At 31.6% G+C, this 19,146-nt stretch overlaps 2 protein-coding genes across 4 annotated transcripts in view; both read right to left on the bottom strand.

Annotated features, from left to right (window-relative positions):
- The window catches only part of LOC110107990 (serine/threonine protein phosphatase 2A regulatory subunit B''beta), a 33,436-nt gene extending 24,033 nt beyond the window's left edge, over positions 1-9,403 (bottom strand). The window contains exons 1-6 of one of the 2 annotated variants that reach the window (XM_020838468.2): positions 8,924-9,403; positions 2,285-2,530; positions 2,003-2,108; positions 1,815-1,914; positions 1,125-1,230; positions 805-895 (exon numbers count right to left, since the gene is read on the bottom strand). In XM_020838468.2, coding sequence (XP_020694127.1) covers positions 805-895; positions 1,125-1,230; positions 1,815-1,914; positions 2,003-2,108; positions 2,285-2,530; positions 8,924-9,082 — 808 coding nt within the window. In that variant the 5' untranslated portion in view covers positions 9,083-9,403. The remainder of the gene's footprint in view (positions 1-804; positions 896-1,124; positions 1,231-1,814; positions 1,915-2,002; positions 2,109-2,284; positions 2,531-8,923) is intronic. The other variant, XM_028697175.1, reaches the window with a different exon arrangement.
- Positions 9,404-18,796: 9,393 nt separating this feature from the next.
- The window catches only part of LOC110107988 (probable E3 ubiquitin-protein ligase XBOS32), a 29,209-nt gene continuing 28,859 nt past the window's right edge, over positions 18,797-19,146 (bottom strand). For both annotated transcript variants that reach the window (XM_020838465.2, XM_028697174.1), the window contains one exon: positions 18,797-19,084. The gene's annotated coding sequence lies outside the window, so the exon portion shown is untranslated. The remainder of the gene's footprint in view (positions 19,085-19,146) is intronic.

The following is a 19,146-nucleotide window of genomic DNA, read 5'->3' as shown; positions in this document are numbered from 1 at the left end:
TCGCTTTGAATTGTCGGTGCCTCCGAAGAGGTGCGTCATTTGACGACCAACTGCCCGTGGTGGGGCCGGCTTGGAGGTATGTCGGTTGCTCTGATTTTTTTTTTCTATTTTTTTTTATACAATCAACAGTTATATTAATATATTTTGCTTAAAAAAAAGAGTACCGAGTTCAATTTGAATAAAAGTTGATCCAACCAAACCTAAATATTTTGGCAAGCCTAAACATGCAATGGTAAAAATATATAGCATCATGGAAACATGATGCAAATCCAAGCTTTCACAAATAACAAAATAGAAAATAAATTGTCTTAAAAAAATGAAAAAATTTAGAATTATTTAAGCAAGATATTGGACAATGCAATTGAAAACAAATAGTTGGATAAGACCATAGATGTTGATCATCTTAGACACGCACCAACCAACAAAAACAGAGACATCCTAATTTCACAAAAATGGAAATTAATATGATGATTCAGAGTTTAGACTATTACTTACAAAGAGGAGGCTCCGCATGAACAAAGGCCTCTTCATACCGTATCTCTAAATAATGTTTTCCATTCTACTTGCACAACTCAGTGCTCTAAGTTCCCTTTTTCTTACCGTGTGCCTTTTCTCTACCTCAATTTATTATTCGAAGTCAAAAGTAGCAAACATGAACAACGCAGTGTCTTTGAATTGTTGACCTCTAATAGGGCATAGTAAATAGATTCAACGTCTGACACACTCTCGTGAAAATAAAATAGAACCAATTGTGGAAACAATGTAAAATCGGTAAATATATTGCTAGCTATTAAGAAAACTCACCATATCTATCCTGAAACTCAGGAGTACCCTGCAAAAATTCCAATCCAGGATGAGTTGCCAAAAGTTCTCTCAGTATGGGTTTGAAGTCCTCCTGTACCAAATCATTTTAATCCACTTAAAATTATAAAAAGAAAAAAAAAAGATCATAAAGCCACAAGGGCTTAAACACATTGCTGAGTAGAAGTGTATAAGTTACAAGACAAATATTTGCATGCATAAAAGGCTGCAGCAGATCGTTTTAATTAGAAGCCAAATAATAGATAAAAGATGTTTAAGCCAAAAATAGGGGTAGAAAAACGGAAAAAAAATGTTAAACTGACCTGAATAAGGTAGCTGCGATCTGAGTGCTTCAAAATATTAAATACTTGAGCTGCTGTATCCATGGTCATCATATTACTATTCATCCAGTAAGCAACAAATGCATCCCTATAGTTATACCAAAATCATGCGGCTTAGAAATGCTACAAATTAAAACACCAAAAACAAAACAAATAATTACAGCAACATCAAGGAAAAAGAGGAGAGCTTGAAAGCAATAACTACAACAACCTCAAAAATAAAATTAAAAAAAGCTGCTAGCAACCACCAAGATTTCCCATTTTTTTATCAACACAGAACCTCCTATCCCAAAAGTTAGCATAAGGTTGCCTATGATGAATGATGATAACGAAGACATTGATTCACATTATAGCATTCATTACATCATGGAAATATGAATCTTCCTCAATCTGAATACACTAGGTGACGCAACCTGCACAGATAGGAAGGACAAAAGGACGGAAGAACTCACAACCAAAATATTTATACAGAAACAGAACTGAAGTATATTCTGATAGAGTTGCCAACATAGATGAGCCAAACACTATGTTTCAAGCTATATAGACAAAAAAACTTTAAAACTCCCAAATATTTGACACTGGGAATCCCCTGTAGTTAAACTTATAGTTCAGCACATCAACTTTCAAGCCAAAAAATGCTTAGAAATTTCGGGTAAAAGATGATTTGCACACCTCTTTACAAATCCAGTGCCTTCAGCATCGATCTTTCTGAAAAGAACACTAGAAAAAAATGTTGGCAGCTTGCAGATTTCTTTTGTAACTGTTTTAAACTCTAGCAGCAGATAAAGGAACATAGATCACCTTCTAGAATGTGGTTCAACATAAATAAAATATAACTAATAAACCAGGTATGCATTGACCGTGAATTTGCAATCCGTCTAATTTTCCAGAGAAAATCTGAGCAATTATTTCCAAGCTCTGCATTTTTAGTTCTTTTGGAAGTGGTCGTCCATTCCGAAAGTAGAACTGTCCAAATTTGACGGAGATGTCAAAATAATATCTAAATGCAAAATAATAATATTCACATTAGTTGAATGTCTTCTTATCTTAAGAATTTATCTTTCATGCACTAATAGTTACAATAGACTAAAAGGTGTTTCGACTACAAATACTAGAGCATAAGTGTCATCAGAAGCTTATACCTGAGGAATGACTTCTTTCTCTGGCTCGGTAACTAATTTTAATGGAGATCCAAGGGATGACGGTCCAGCACCTAAACCACGTTTTATGAAACGAGGAGATCCAGAACTACTCCTGGGTGAAAGAGGTGGAGCACTGCCAACAGGGAACATAGCAGGCAAGGCATTGCCGGTAGCAGCATTTGTGCCAACACCATTGCTAAAATTCAATGGCATGCCCGCTTTTGCATCGTCCATTAAAGATTTCACCTATATGCCAAGACGAACTTTTCAAATACAGTCAAATAGACAAATAGCGGGATTTCATCAGACATCCCATGAAGAGAAAAGGGAAAAGTAGGAAAATTAATTTACAAACATATAAAGTGAATCCTGATAGGGAAGCCTAATGAAGATTACAGTCAGCCATCGAGCATAGCATGTCATCATATATGAAGATACACCACAAAGAAGCGGCAAAGAAATGTTTGATTGCGGCACCTTGCCAAGTAACTCATAGGTGGATTGACAGAAATCTTTGAAAATCTAATGTAAACCACAGGAAAATATGTGCAATTTGCCAGCAAAAACTAGCACTCAATAGTAACCAAACAAGCAAAGTTACAATTTCAACGTTACATTCAAATTATATTAGCTCTAGTATCACCCCATAATCTTGGAGCAGACGTGAACCATCATTAAGGAGGAATGCATTATATCTATCTTAGAATAATGATCTGATATAATTTTAATTCAAGCTAAATAAAAAAGATACATATATTCAATGTTAACAAAGTGCAATAGCATTCAACAGAATAGTTTCCACAGAGCTAGCTAAAGATTTAACCAACATCTGGATGAAGCAACTCTAATGCAATATCAGTCACAACAACAACAATAACAAAATCAAACATTTGTCCCACTACGTGGGGTCGGCTACATGAATCATTTTTCACCATTGTGTCCTGTTACAAGTCAATTTCTCATTTAAATCTAATAAAGAAAGACCATTTCTAATATTTTCTAACCAAGTCTTTTTAGGCCTACCTCTACCTTTCTTAACACAAGTTAAATCTAATACCTCAATTTTACTAACCGGGTCATCGGAAGGCCTCCGTTTAATGTGACCAAATCATCTAAGGCGACTCTCTCTAATCTTATCTTTCATTGGAGCTACTCCAACCATTTCACGTATATGCTCATTTTGTATCATATCTCTAAGGGTAAAGCCACTCATCCACCTAAGCATCCTCATCTCTGCAACACTTAACTTAGTATTATGCTTCTCTTTTAATGGCCATCATTCGGCACCATAAAGCATTGCAGGTCTCACCACCATCTTATAAAATTTTCCCTTAATTAGAGGAAGGATTTTTCTATCGCCACAAACAAGCCTGAGTGCATTCCTCACTTCAAACCAATCCAACTTGAATAATGATACTAAAATATCCCCATCTATTTCACCATCACCCTGAACAATAGATCCAAGATATCTAAAACGTGTACTCTTATTAATGACTTGATCGCCCAAAGTCACAATTCCCTCACTAGGTCTATTACTACTAAAATTACACTCCATATATCCAGTTTAGATCTACTTCAAGCAAAAACCTTTAGACTCTAAGGTTGACCTCCATAAGTTCAAATTACCTTTCAACTCCCTCTCTAGTCTTATCAACAAGAAAATATCATCAGCAAAAAGCATGACACCAAGTACATCCTCTTGCAAATGTCTATTGGAACATCCATTACTAAAGCAAAAAGATATAGACTTAAGGCGTATCCTTAATGTAATCCAACAAAATAGAAAAATACTTGTCAAACCACCTTGTGTTTGAACACAAGTAATAGCTCATTGCATACATATCTTAATGATTTAAATATAAGCGTTTATCAACCCTTCTTTCAAGAACTTCTCTCATAAGCACTCTCTCTTGGAACTTAACATATGCCTTCTCCTAAATCAATAAATATCATATGTAGATCCTCCTTATTCTCTCTATATTTCTCCATCAAACCTCTCAATAAATGTATGGCTTCCATAGTATACCTACCCGACATAAATCCAAATTGATTTTGAGAAACATTAGTATCACACCGCAACCTACGCTCAATAACTCGCTCCCATAGTTTTAAAGTATGACACATTAACTTAATTCTTCTATAATTCACACACTCCTGTGCATCATTTTTATTCTTAAAAATAGGAATTAACACATTCATTCTCCACTAATCTAACATCATTTTAGTCTTCAAAACAGTATTAAAAAGTTTAGTAAGCCAAGAAATTCCTTCATCTCCTAAGCATTTGCACATCTCTATTCGAATATAATCAGGTCCAATAGCTTTTCCATACTTCATTTTCTTTAAAGCCTCTCTAACTTCGGTTTTACTAATACGTCAATAAAAGCAAAAATCTTTATTTTCATTTAGGGAGCTAAAGTCACTAAAGTCAATTGTATTTTCACATTCTTCATTAAAAAGTTTAGCAAATTATCTTATCCACCTTTGTTGAATATCTTCTAAGAAAAATACTTTTGATCTTCATCCTTAATAGAGTTCACTTGAACTAAATCCTTACTACTCCTATCTCTTTGTTTGACTAGTTTATGCATATATCTTTCTCCCTCCTTAGTACTAATCTATTATATAAATCATTAAAACCTGTTCTTTGCATCGCAAATAGATTTCTTAGATTTCTTACGAACCTCTTTATAGTTTTTCCAATTATCAAAATTTTTACATCTAACACAATTTTTATAACAACTTATTTTTTATCTTTTCTTGTACATTTGGATTCCACCACAAACTATTTTTACTTTTAGGAGTTTTTTCCTTCAAAACTTCAAGCACATCTTTTGCAATAATCTTAATATCACTAGTCACTTTTTCCCACATAACATTAGCATTTTCATGCACATACAAAATCTTCAGATATAAAATCTTACTCTCAAAAATACTTTTGTTAATATTATTTAAATGCCCCTATCTAATCCTAAAAAAATATTTTACTTTCTTTTTTTATTTTTTGCCCCATTATCTTGAAGTCAAAAACTAATAATCGATGTTGGGTATATAAATTTTCACTCATAATAACTTTAAAATTTTTGCAATCTAAACCATCAAATTTTCTTATAAGAAAATAATCAATCTGCGTTTTATTATATCCATTTTTATTAGTGATAAGATGATCATCTCTTTTCTTAAATAAGGTATAAGCTATTAAAATCATAAGCTAAAAAAAAATCTAATATGATCATACCACCTTCATTTGTCGTTCCAAACTCATGACCATTGTGAATGCTTTTAAAATCATCTACTTCTCTACCAACATGTCCATTTAAATCTCCTCCAATAAAAAAATATTTCTTCAAGAGATATCTTTTGTATTAATTCTTCTAAGTCATTCCAAAATTTTAATTTTGAACACATATCCAAAACTACTTGTGAAGCAAACACACTTATAATATTAACAATCTTAAGCATCAACAATAATCTTTAAAAATATAATTCTATCTCCAATTCTGTTAATTTTTACAATATTATCTTTGAAACTTTTATCTATAATCATACATACACCATTTCTAGTACGACTCCTACCCGAATACCATATTTATATTCTAAAATATCAATCTCCTTAGATTTATCTCTAACCTATTTAGTTTTCTGAATGTACAAAATATTTAACTTCCTATAAATCATAATATCTATTAATTCCATTAATTTTCCTATAAGGGAGCCTATATTCCAAGTTTTTATCCTAATTTTAGTTTCATAGGCTAGTTTTTTTGCCCACATACATCCTTGATGTGGGAACCGTTGCCTATTTAACACTGCACCCAAGTGCCAGTGCAATGTCCCTTGCACACTTGTCATTGTATTCAGGTCATACAGAGCGTCGCTTCCAAAGGACGCTCTAGCATTAACAAAATTTTTTAAAAAATTCATGTCATGATTAATCAACAAGTTTTACGCTGACTGTTGACTACCTAGCGCAACCCTCTACTTTTCTCATCTAGGATTTGGGACCTGGCAACGGCAGTGTTAATGCAATATCAGTCAAAATGACAAAATATTTACTAACATCTTAATATATATATATATATATATATATATATATATATCCTCATTCATGCTATGTGCAATACTAACTCAAATTAAACATCATAGTGAAGCTAACTGAACTAATAATAAAGTATTTTATGTACTTGCTAATTACAGCATACATACAACATGATTGAACCATTATAGTAATTCAATTTGATTATACAATCTCAAAACAGGCATACACATACTAATTTGTACTTGCTTAAAAAAATCAAAATAGTCATTGGACCATTTGTGTGGTCAATTTAGTCCCAAGATCACGTCACCTTAATTTAGTCTCTCAACTATACAAAAGTGATCACAATTTAGTCTCAAAGGGATCATTTTGGATCAATTTTGTATGGTCGAGGGATTAAATTAAAGAAACATGATATTCTGGGACTAAATTGGCCATATATGAATAATAAAGGGACTATTTTGAAGTCTACTCCAATACAAAAATGCCAATGCAAACCTTCAACTGACCCAAAATAAAATCATACTGCAAATGTATTCATTTGAGCTACCATATCATAATAGAGTTCCACCATTACCTCCAACACAATCACACATGATATGCAGTTACGCTACTGTTATATACATCCTCCCTGAAGAAGCTATATGACCAACTCTATCTTCCCTTACTTTCATTTTTGAATACCCGTGCAATGTGAAACTTAAAACCTCAATTTGTTTTATGGATTTAATTCATCAAAAGCATTTTGGTGCCTTGGGTCGCACCTTCTCAAGCAATTCATTTTAAAAAGGTGATCATTGTTGGGATTTGGAAAGCCTTCGGTCAGGAAGACATCAAGACGATCACAAAAAATTGCTAATGGTTTTCTTTTTTGTAATATTGATTAGGAAATAAGTGTGAAACTTCAGTTAAATGGTACTAAGGAACATATTTTTACTTCATTAGGTAAGCCATCACATATTCTTGCTCTTGCAAAACAGAAAGAAGCATATCATGCCTTCCCATCTTAATTTCTTCTTTTTCAACTTCTTCTAGAACCTGCTTTTCAAGTTCTTGAATATTTTTCCACAATGTTTTGAATTGCAAAGAAGCTAACATAATTGAAAATTTTAGACTTGAAAATTTAATCATTTTATAAATCTTTACCACATATTGACTGAGAAAATTCAATGAATTATGATATTACGGTCAACTTATTATTTTGATTAAAAAACCAAACATTTATTTTACAAAATTGTTATATATTATATATTGTAACATTATAAATAATCACATATTAAACAATTTGAATGATATTTGTTATAATTCTATGTTATATTTCTATCAGTATCTGTTGTAGGAGATATTATTTTATTTTATGCCAAAAAGGACCAAGTATGATTTTAATTACAAACCTTTTGATAATTTTTTGTGTTTTACTAGGAAATGGAAAGCACATTATGGATCTCAATTTTAACTATTAGTGCTTCTTAACAATAGTTACTTTCATCTTAATAAAGTAGTTTAGGAATGCAATGTATTGGTATCTGTCAAAAACACCAAATTCAAACTTTTTACATGATATTTTAAAAGGAGATACCTTACCAACATCTTCCAAGTAGCGGCATATGGTACCTAGTGTGCAGTTGATCTCAGATGTTATTTTGGGTCCAATTATGTCAGAAGTACCAAAGCTTTCAGCATGTACCATGTAACACAGCGCTTGAAAAAAGGAGTATGACTTAACACTAAACATCCATGACTTAAGTATTTAACCAGGTAGTGATAACAAATACCACCAAACAAAAAAAAAAGCAACAAACGCAAACTAAAGGACAATGGGAATTAGTATTAACTTGAATATTTGTTAAAAAAAAAAATCATTCCCTGGCATCAAAGATTACAACTCCTCTAATTCCAAGGATTCAATTTTAACAGTTCTGCAAATAATTATCAAACAACTGAATGCATGAAACAATTAGAATGAGATTGCGTCACATTCAAAATGAGCTCATCCTCAAGTTTTCTCCACCTCTAAAGGTTGATTATGCACTTCCTACAGATTCTGGTGTACAGATTCCTCGTCAAATAAAATGACACCCTCAACAAACATATTAACACTCTCAATACCAGAAAAAAAAAAGGAAGCACTACACTAAAAGAAGTGAGTGAAGCCAGACAAATAATAATGTAACCTTCCAGCATCTATTTTTAAAAACACTTGTATTCCAAAGCAACAACTCATATAAAGTCAAGTTTAAGCAAGTCTACCTCATCTTGAAATTTTGATTTCAGCTCAAATCGAGTTCGAGATGAGTTCAAATTGTTCGGTTGCAAGCCAATTTTCAAGTTGATTCAAGTAGAGACCATTAAATTATTAATACTTTGTTAGATCACTAATGTAGATATATAAGAATTGGTTGCAAGCCAAAGTGAAATTAGTATGATTCAATTCATGATTACATATCATATGATATATATGCAGCATTCACATGGTATATAATCAAGAATTGAATCAAACTAATTAAAAGTGAGTTTAAAGTTGCGCATTTTGTATACAATTATCAGCCCTAGCAACAACTAATGAACACGAAGATTGGGGAGTACACTAAGATTCATACCAGACGGACTGTCTCTGGAAGCGAAAGCCACTGAGAATAAAGCTGCTCCGCAATCTGAGGATTTTCCTTCAAGGCCAGAGGAGAAACCTCCGCGAGATGAAGCAACTCAGGGTCTAAGCAAGCACCATATTTCCATGGCTCCACATCCATCTCACCCATTATCACCGGATATCCACCAGAATTCAGAATATCAATCCTCAGCAACGTTGAAACACAAACCCTAGATCCTCATAGCACTCCATCAAAATCAAAGTCCCATTCCTACCTCAAGCTGGACGCTTTCAATACTTTCAAACGACCCTAGAAACTCCGCGTCGTCTTTATCGGAGAAAGTAGAAGCCTGGTTGACAGAAAGGAAGATGTTTTCTACAGAAATCTAGAACGAAGCGGAGATCGAGACCTACAGAGAAGGAGAGGTGGGCTTTTGAGGTTTCGAAACCCTTGAGCGGGAGGAAGCGGACGCAGAAAATGATTACCGTAATTTTTGTATATATATGCAATCCCTCTTCGTAATACCAGAACTAGATTTTAAAAAATGGCAAAATCCTTTCTTCAAATATTAAATCAATAAAGCCATATAAATAAATTTGGATATTATTTATTCCACATGACAAATTTATAAATTTTAACAAAAATTGTATTTTAATCTTTCTAATATATATATATTTGAAACCGGTGTATCTACGGCTGCCACTTCGGGGAGAGCGCTTGGCGACATAAATAATCTCTTGGCAGAACCTAGCGAGGCCACCTATCGGCATCGTGCCCACAGAGGGGATTCTAATCCGGGATGGGGTTTCCCAACCGTGCTCGCCCACCAACCACCCTAAGACTCTGTGGATCTTTCTCTCTCTCTCTCTCTCTCTCTCTCTCTCTCTCTCTCTCTATATATATATATATATATATATATATTATGTAAGCTAAAGATAATTAGGTTTATTATGAAAATTAATTATATTTTGATTCATTTAAAACTAAATTAAATTAACCCAACTGTATTTCAATTTGACTTAATTTTGTTTGAAAATTTATTTTGGTAAGTTTGATTTTTTTGAAATTTACAACTAAAATCAATTAGTCTTATCTAATTCATAATCCAAATCACCAAACCAAATCAAATGTCTGAAGATATGCATTTATAATATTAAAACATTATTGCTCAAAATTATTAATCCATCATTAATGCTTTGTTTGGGACGATTTTTTTATGCTTCTTAAAGCAATTTTTAGTTAAAAAATTTTAATTTTTGTGCTAAAAGTTATTTTAAGAAGCAGTAAGAAAGTCGTCCCAAACAAAACCTAAGTTTCACATCAAAAATTTATTTCTCCACTCTTTAGTAGCATATCATTCACTATAAATATTCTCTGACTCAATCTAATTTGTAATTGGAATATTCAAAAAATATGCATTTGTTGTAAAAACTTGTAATACAACAAACAAAAAATAATAGCCTTATGTTATTTAGCTACCAAAGAATACATAAATAATTCATTTTCCTAGTGGCAATGTCTTATTTTTATTTTCATCCCAAGATACACATGATGACGGGGGTAACTACAAATGTTTATTAGTGGGGCATAAATTAGTAATTTTTAAAATGCCGTTAATATTTTATAAGTGATTTATTTTACTTTTTCATTTAATATTTAGTAGTTAAATAATATTTGATGTTTAAAAAAATCAATATTTATTTTGAATAAATTATTAAATTATATATTATATTAGTTGTATTACATAAAATGGTATATTATCTTATTTCACTTTAATTTTTAGGATTTAATTTTATTATTATTATTATTATTATATAATTTTTATTGATGTAAATTTTAGATTTTTCAAATGTAATATTTATGAATACAATTATTATTATTCTTTGAAAATATCTTCATAAATGATCAATAAAGCAAAAATAGTTTTATAAAATTTTATGATGACTTAAGTATAATAAAGTAAATAATTTTTACATGGTCAGAAATTATGGTAAAGTGGATGAAGGCTATTTTAAGAAACAAAGAACCCATGTTCTTATCCCTATGAAAGTGTTTTTCTTTTTCATTAGAATTACTTTGGGCTTTTTTTGATGGGCCAATGGAAGCCCATGCCTTTGGGCCCTAACGCTAGATCCACCACTATGTAGTTATTTGATATTGAAGTTGATTCCTAGATTGCACATGAACCTCAATTCTAAAATTTTCTTGCATTCTCTTAGCAACACCTTAATATTCACTATTTTTTTAATCTTTGAGCACTTTTCATGTTTGATCTCAAACATGTCACACCCCATGCTGCCCCTTCAAAATAACACATGGTATAATAAAGAAAATCATATAATTCCTAAAAATTCATAACACAAATCTTTTTAACTATCTTTATTCCTCTTAAAATAGAAATATCATATTTTCTTCACGCACTTTATATGTAAATAATTACAGAAAAACTAATCACCTAAAGGTATTTTCATAGCAACAGTTCAAGTACCTCTACTTAGGACTCCTCATACTACCACAAAACCAAACATAAATTTAAAATTTATGTGAGTCTAGTCAACTTTCACCTTATCCCTGCCCGTTATTGTAACAATATTCATAATAAAATATGGTGAGCAATAAGGTTCAGAAAAATATGTAGTTCTAATACCGTATTCAAATATATAAAACACAATACTTACTTGTGCATCAACAAGTGGAAGTAAGAACTGCATGTAACCATTCAAAAGAAAATACACATAGTATGAGCTTATTTAACAGGCAAAAATAATGTCGTATGTATGAACTATGCTCATCTGAACCAAACTTTCAACTGTCCCATAATGCTAGTATCATCACTACATGTCACATACTATCAACATCATCAATCATGCCAAATGTATTCAATCAGTAATTCATACATCATAATTTATAATCATCCTTATATCTTTCAATTCATCAAATAATTTCATTTTTTCAACCTTGGAAACTGTCATATCTACATGGTTAGGTCTAGGTTTATAGCCTATAGACACCTAAGGTTGCATTACCTCTATCTCATGTAAGCTTCATATGATAGCTCGTATGCTTTGTGATGCCTAGAATCTAATTTGAAAGAATTATTTATTTATCTTTTAATAACCAATGCTATCTAATTTCATCTATCAATAATAAGCAATAAAAATAAATTCTATAATTTAAAATATCAATGTACACATATATATTTAATTTTCTAAAGTCATATACACTACTCAGGATCTACACAATCATATCATAGCAACACTGTCCTAAGTGCAAAAGAATAGCTAAACTAAAAAGAAACAAAACCTGAAGAATCCAGATCAGCCTCACACTCCTAACATTTACCCTTACCTGAAAATATTTAACCGCATATAATGATCTAAAAGGCCCAACAAGTTACCAAAATCTATAATTAAATTCAAAGCATGACAAATGAGCAATATGCATGTCAACAGTCAAATCATGACTGTTACATTTATATGATCATTAAATCAATGTAGAAATATTATTTGAAGAACATGCATTTTAGTAATAATACTACACAAATAAAAAGTCAAAACTATCACGGAGTTTTTTAGTATTGTATTAGTATTAGTAAATCGTTGGCTCAATAATCAAAATCATCACTCTTTGCTTGCCATCATAAAAATCATCTCCTTATAACTCCTAATTAATATATCATGTGAATCGGTAAAGGATAACACAAAACCACAGTATTTAAAGAAAAACCCGTAGGCCCACCATCCCGTATAGATCAATTAGTCTCAAACTAATGGGTCAATCAGTCTTTACTTGTCATTTACACACACTTGATTGTAATAATACTATAACAATAATCTTAATTATATATCTACATTCATTTTTAATATATTACAGCAAATAAAATATAATTGAGCTTAATTTAAAGAATGCCAAAATATCATAATGGTAGGCAATAAAAATAATACTGAGCAAAAATTCACATTTTCAAGATTTAACCAAATTATCAGATATTGCATAAAATAATATTCTAAAGCTTTAGTTGAATTAAACCACTATTTTTATATTTCAAAATAAATTTATGAGTAGATAAAAATCACTGTATTTTTAAAATCACCTGGTAAAAATCTCAAATAAATATTAAAAATATTCATAATCTCAATATCTATAATATATAAAAAGTTACGTGATGAAAGTTTTACCAGTATAAAATTTTTCATATTTTTATAATAAAAATATAAATTTGATAAAAAAAATATCAAAAACATAAAATATTTAAAATCAGAAATAGAGTAAATATTCCTTACAGCGAGACAAAAAAATCTTCCAACAACATAGACAGGCGAAAAATCACTCTAGGGCTTCAAAATCTCAAGTTTCATTTTCTATCTCCTCACTTTTCTCTCACATTACCTAAAACTTCTCTGTTATGCCGAGATAAAGAGGTGAAAAGGGTTTAAATTAAATAAATTCTTAAAAGTTTAAGATATTTTATAATAAATAATAATAATATAATAATATATATAATATATATAATATTTAATTTAATAAAATTTTAAGTATAAAATTCCAATAATAATTTTAGGACTTCAAAAATTATAAAAAAATATATCATTTTATTTAAAAAATATCAATGAAATCGGTTTGTGAAATGGATACCTAACGATCCCAAAATCTTAACTTGTATCGACAAGTACCTTAAAGATTTTTCACCGGTGCCCAAAAATTATGAAAAAATCGTGCAAGTAAAATACTACAATAACAACGCTATGAAGAAGACGCTTTATGATTTGGAGTTATATTGACTATAGGAAAAGAAATATTTGTCAGTCAATATATGGGATATTACAAGCTCCTATGATCGCATTATCTCCATCAGGCATAGGCTTCATATCATATCTATAGGCTCTTGAGGTCAAATTTGCTCTGTCGCCCATAGACTTCATATCATAGCTTGTAGGCTCATGAGGTCACACTTACTCTATCGTCTGTAGGTTCCATATCATAACATGTAGCTAGGTTCTTGAGATCGCAATGCTTCTATCTCCCTTAGGCTTCAAATTAATAGCTTCTAGGCTTTATATCATACCAAGGTCGCACTGCCCATTATGATCACATTGTCCCATTTACTTACCACCTAACATGACACTTTCTCAGGCTTTTCGGATCATAGCATTTTCCCTTCCAAGTTATATGACACTCTCTTATATATAGAACCATGAATATGCAAACAATTTAATATAATTGTTAAGTGTATCAGCATATGGACAAGTATGATTGTATAAATATCTATCACAAGATACAATCTAATGGACTTGCACAAGACCAATCATAATATACGACAAATTACATATGATATGACTACATAAATTATAATTTTTAGCTAAACATAAATGTGTGATGCAGAGACCAATATTACATATAACTAATTAAATTCACTCGTATACAACTATACACAATCAGAGTAGCCAATTATATTAATAAAATTGCATACTTACATTATTGCTTCTCGAACTCACAAAATTAGATACCTCATGTGTGCATGTATGTATAGGACAACTAAATCAAATCAAATCATTAATTACTGATTCACACAATCTCCTCTCCAACTCATACAATTAATTCAAGTTCCAACTAACATACCTTTAAATCTTGATATATACCTTTTACTTATATATCCAAACAACTTTTTATATAATATTGAATCTTTACCTAAGCCTATAAACATGAAAAATTATTAGATGCGGAGTGCACACCGTCCGCACAAATACTGGGTACCTAACGGTACCCAGCGGTACCTAATTAGGTACCCAATGCATATGCGAACGGTTCTACTCATCCGCACTCCGCACCTAATAATCTCTCCTTAAATGGTCATTAGGAGACTGACACATTATATCAATTGTACTCAAGCTCATATACTTTCTTTAATCGAATGAAATCCTATAGCTTCTCACTATAAATTCTCTCTTATCTCTCTTTATCTCTCTACTTGTTGTCATTTCTATCTTATCATTCTTATTACTAAGATTTTAGTATCATCCATCGACAAAATTTGATCCCATATCCTAAAAAATGAGGTGAATGTGAATCAATGCCATATAATAGATACTAAGAATTGCAAGCATTATAGAAGAAATAGAGAGAATTTAGTGAACATAGAGTATTAGGATTTTCTCATCAATAAACAACATGTTGAAATGAAGGAAAGGCTTTCAAGGTTGATTCAAAAAGTATTGTAGTGAATTCTTAGAGACACTACAAGTGCTAAAATTCTTGAAGGCTCTTCAAACTTCTTTATACGCTGTCAACCTCCAAATTTGAGAGTATTGACTTCAACTCTTAGCACCATACGAGACATTTGTCCTTAAAAGCAATGAATAATTTACTCCCCCTCCTCGAAGAGTTGAAAGTGCAAGACTAAGACTTCGTTTGGGGACGACTTTCTTATTGTTTAAATTTTTGTATTAGAAAGTTGCTTTAGGAAACAGTAAGAAAGTCGTCTCAAACCAAGCCCAAGGCTTCATTTGGGACAGCTTTTTTATTGCTTCAAAAATTTTAATTTTTGTACTAAAATTCCGTTTTAAGAAGCAATAAAAAAATCGTCCCAAACAAAACCTAAATTATCAAATACAATTTTTAAGAGAGATCGTAGAGTAGCCTCCAACAAAGTTTAAAATTCCTTGCATGGACTCTTGTATGAGAAAGGCAAATCCGGCTAATAATATCTCTTTATATGAGCTCGACATTTCTCTACTAAATATCAGTGATGCATTGAAGTGCATTTCATTTTTTACTCTAAGAATTTGCCACTTAGGTGGTTCTCTGACCTTCCATTGAGAATAATTACTTCTTTTGCAAAGTTTAAGAGATAATGCATCACTCAATTCACCGAACTTTTATTACGTTCGGTGCAAGGATGTAGAGGAACGTCCGATCGGAGGCAATTTCCCGTCAAAAAATTAGGTATTTGCTCGGTACAACTAGGTATTATTTGATAATAATGAGGAATACCGTTCTCTGAAGACCAATACCGAGTTATACCGAGCTGTACCGAGAAATACCGAGTTGTACCGAGTTTTTTGGGGAAAAACTCGGCACAACTTTGGTATAACTCAGTATTTGCTCGGTAAAGCCCGGTATAACTCGGTATTGGATCTTCAAATGATGGTATTCTTCGTTATTGTTTGGTATTGCTCGGTATTTACTCGGTACAACTCGTTTTTTGGCGGGAATTTGCTTCCGACCGGACGTTCCTCTACGTCCGGTCGGAGTACGTAATAATTGTTCCAATTCACCAATGTGCATGAATAACCATAAAATTTTCAAGCCTGGTTGAAAATGAGGTAATAGAAAAGTTAGTCATAGTGGAATTTCAATGAAAGATGTGGGAATTGAAGGATTTGTAGTCTATTAATTTGTACTCACTCATATTTTATGAGAAGGATCTTTCTAATATATGCTTGGCTAGTAGTAGCCAAGGATTTTATTTGAGTTGCTCAAATTCATCAATAGTCATCTTAATTATGAGGAATATAGTAATAAATGTATTATTTCAAACTCTTATCGACTAATTTCATCTAAACAATAATAAAGAAGTTGCCAAAATTTGAAATTTGAAAGAAATCATTGACTAAACAAAAACCATCATCAAAATCTAAATCATTACACAAAAATCAATAACATAGTACGTAGTTGAAAAAGAACCTAAATAGAAACCACCAAAGATCCACCACTCACACTGATAGAAGTGGAAAGATTTTCCTTGAAAGTTATCATCAAGAGTGCTCAAATAATCCACATTGATAAAAATTATTTTTTAGAGAAATCTGCATGTTTATTAAGCCACTCCATGATTTTTAAAGGCTTAGAGAAGCTATTTTAAATCTAAGACTTCGTGTAGGATAGCTTTCTTACTGCTTTTTTTAAAGCAATTTTTTAGCCAAAAAAAAAGTACTAAAAAGTTGCTTTAAGAAACAGTAAGAAAGTCGTCTCAAACGAAGCCTAAAACAACCCAAAATTAGTAGTTTCTTAGAATCCTACAAGATTCCACTATATAAAAACTGATTTCTGGATCATCCACAATGAAAATCCGATAACTTTTGAATGCTGCAATAGGGAAATATATAGAATCAACGCATGAAAGAGAAATTATTACATGCGCAGTCTGAACGTAGTTTGCGTCAGAGCTTCAATCAGAACAGGCCACATCAGCCTGTACATAGCTTGTGTATAAATGACGTGGTCAATTCTAATTGGAGTCCGGACGCCGTCCTAAATGGGAAATGGAGCAGGAGTATCAGACATCAAACCACTAGAATTTCCTTCCAAATAAATGATAGAATCACAGTGTAGTAAAAATGCCAGTCATTAAATTTCAACCTTTTTCTATAAAGAAGAAATCTCATTAGCATCTCATGGTGTTATATGGATTATGGATAGAGCTATGAGCCTTGTGACTACGCTCTTGAAAAGTAAACATTGTTATTTGTATTGTAATTTGAAGGCGACCGAAAAAAAAAAAGGCAAGTTATGAAACTTCTCATATTAAAACTGTTTTGCAAAAATTCCAGCATAAAATTATAACACAAATCAAGGGCAATTTGAAGTTGGCCCCTTTCGCTAATATTTTCTATAGAAGAGGATGTGCCAAAGAAAAACTTGAAAGCTTGATCAGAAGTAATAACATGAAAAATTAATCCACATGGACTAAACTGTTGAAGAACAAATTCATCACCGGGGCTTCATTTGAGATATTTTTCTTACTATTTTTTAAAGCGGTTTTTAAGTACAAAAATTTTTTGTACGAGAAACTTTTGTACTGGAAAGTTATTTTAAAAAGCAGAAAAAAAGCTGTTCCAAATGAAACCTTAGACAACTATAAGAACTTGCGACTAGATACGACCACGGTATTCAATTCTCTAACCTTCACCAGAGATTGCCTAATGACTATGCTCTTGAAGAGGAGAAATTATTGTGTACGCAATCCGAACGTGTTCGGATGTGCGTACACACTGCTTATTTTGTTGCGTATTTTTTGATACATAATTTTTTCGTGATAAAATAAGTAGCAAATAATTAATACTCACTAAATACACAAAAAATACGTATAAAAATTATGTATCAAAAAATACGCAATAAAATAAACATTGTGTACGCACATCCGAACACGTTCGGATTGCGTACACAATAATTTCTCCTTGAAGAGTGAACATCACAAATTGCTTTTTGATTCTCTGTATTATAATAACTGTAGCCGCTAAATCGACTTCTTAAAAAGCCATTGGAATTCGATCACCAACCCTAACTATTGCAATATCATAAAATTTCCCTTCAATTATATCTATTACTTTGTCTAGAGATCTTGTCAAAGTAACATAAAAAATAGAGATATCTTCTAATTCCAGTTTTATCAATAGTGGTCAACAAGAGGTTGACATTTAGGTCAATTAAGATAAATTTAAACATACATCACATACACAAGACTGGAACCCAAAACCTCTTAATTGATAGCTAAAGCTCCCAACCAACAGACCAAGATGAGCTGCATTATTAGCACTAATGTCAGACTTCTTTATTTTGATCTTTACCTCAAGAAGAGGATAATCTTTTTGGACAAAACTATGAAGAGTAACATCCCCTATACACTGCAAAGTATTCGCCTATAAAAGATTTGGAGAAACATTAATCATAACAATGGTTGAATCTACGCTAATCTCGGCGTCATCTTTATTTTGATCTTTACCTAAACCCTAACTGCCAAATTGTTGATCTATTCAGTAGAACTATTCATTCTATACTATTTTTTTTTCTATCTTTCTCTCTCTATTTTCCTTTCTATCTTATCATTCTTATAAAATTCTGATATAATCCATAAATAAATTTGAATCCAGCACAAACAATTGATGGAGCTCATAAGTGCAATCCAAATGTTTTTGCATATGAGCAAACATAACAAACTAAAGTTACACTATACAGATATCAACATACTGTTCTATTTGTATTGATTTATACTATACATAATAATGTTCCTTAGAAAGCATGTATGTATATACATTACCCATCTAATTCCTTCATGGTCTTATAACAGATACAATGCTGATGCAGCTCTTATCATCGGCAACCGTGTCATTATCTTCGACAGCTGGTTCATACATGAGGCTATCATGTCGATGTGCTGGTTCATACACAAGGCTGTCATGTCGATTCACATCGGTTAAAGAATCAAGTAATATTCAAAAATGTATGAGAAATAA

This window comes from Dendrobium catenatum, unplaced genomic scaffold, assembly GCF_001605985.2.
Source record: "Dendrobium catenatum unplaced genomic scaffold, ASM160598v2 fragScaff_scaffold_889, whole genome shotgun sequence".
Classification (NCBI taxonomy): domain Eukaryota; kingdom Viridiplantae; phylum Streptophyta; class Magnoliopsida; order Asparagales; family Orchidaceae; genus Dendrobium; species Dendrobium catenatum.
Note: the sequence above shows the minus strand (reverse complement) of the source record. Positions and strands in the feature narration are given on the sequence as shown.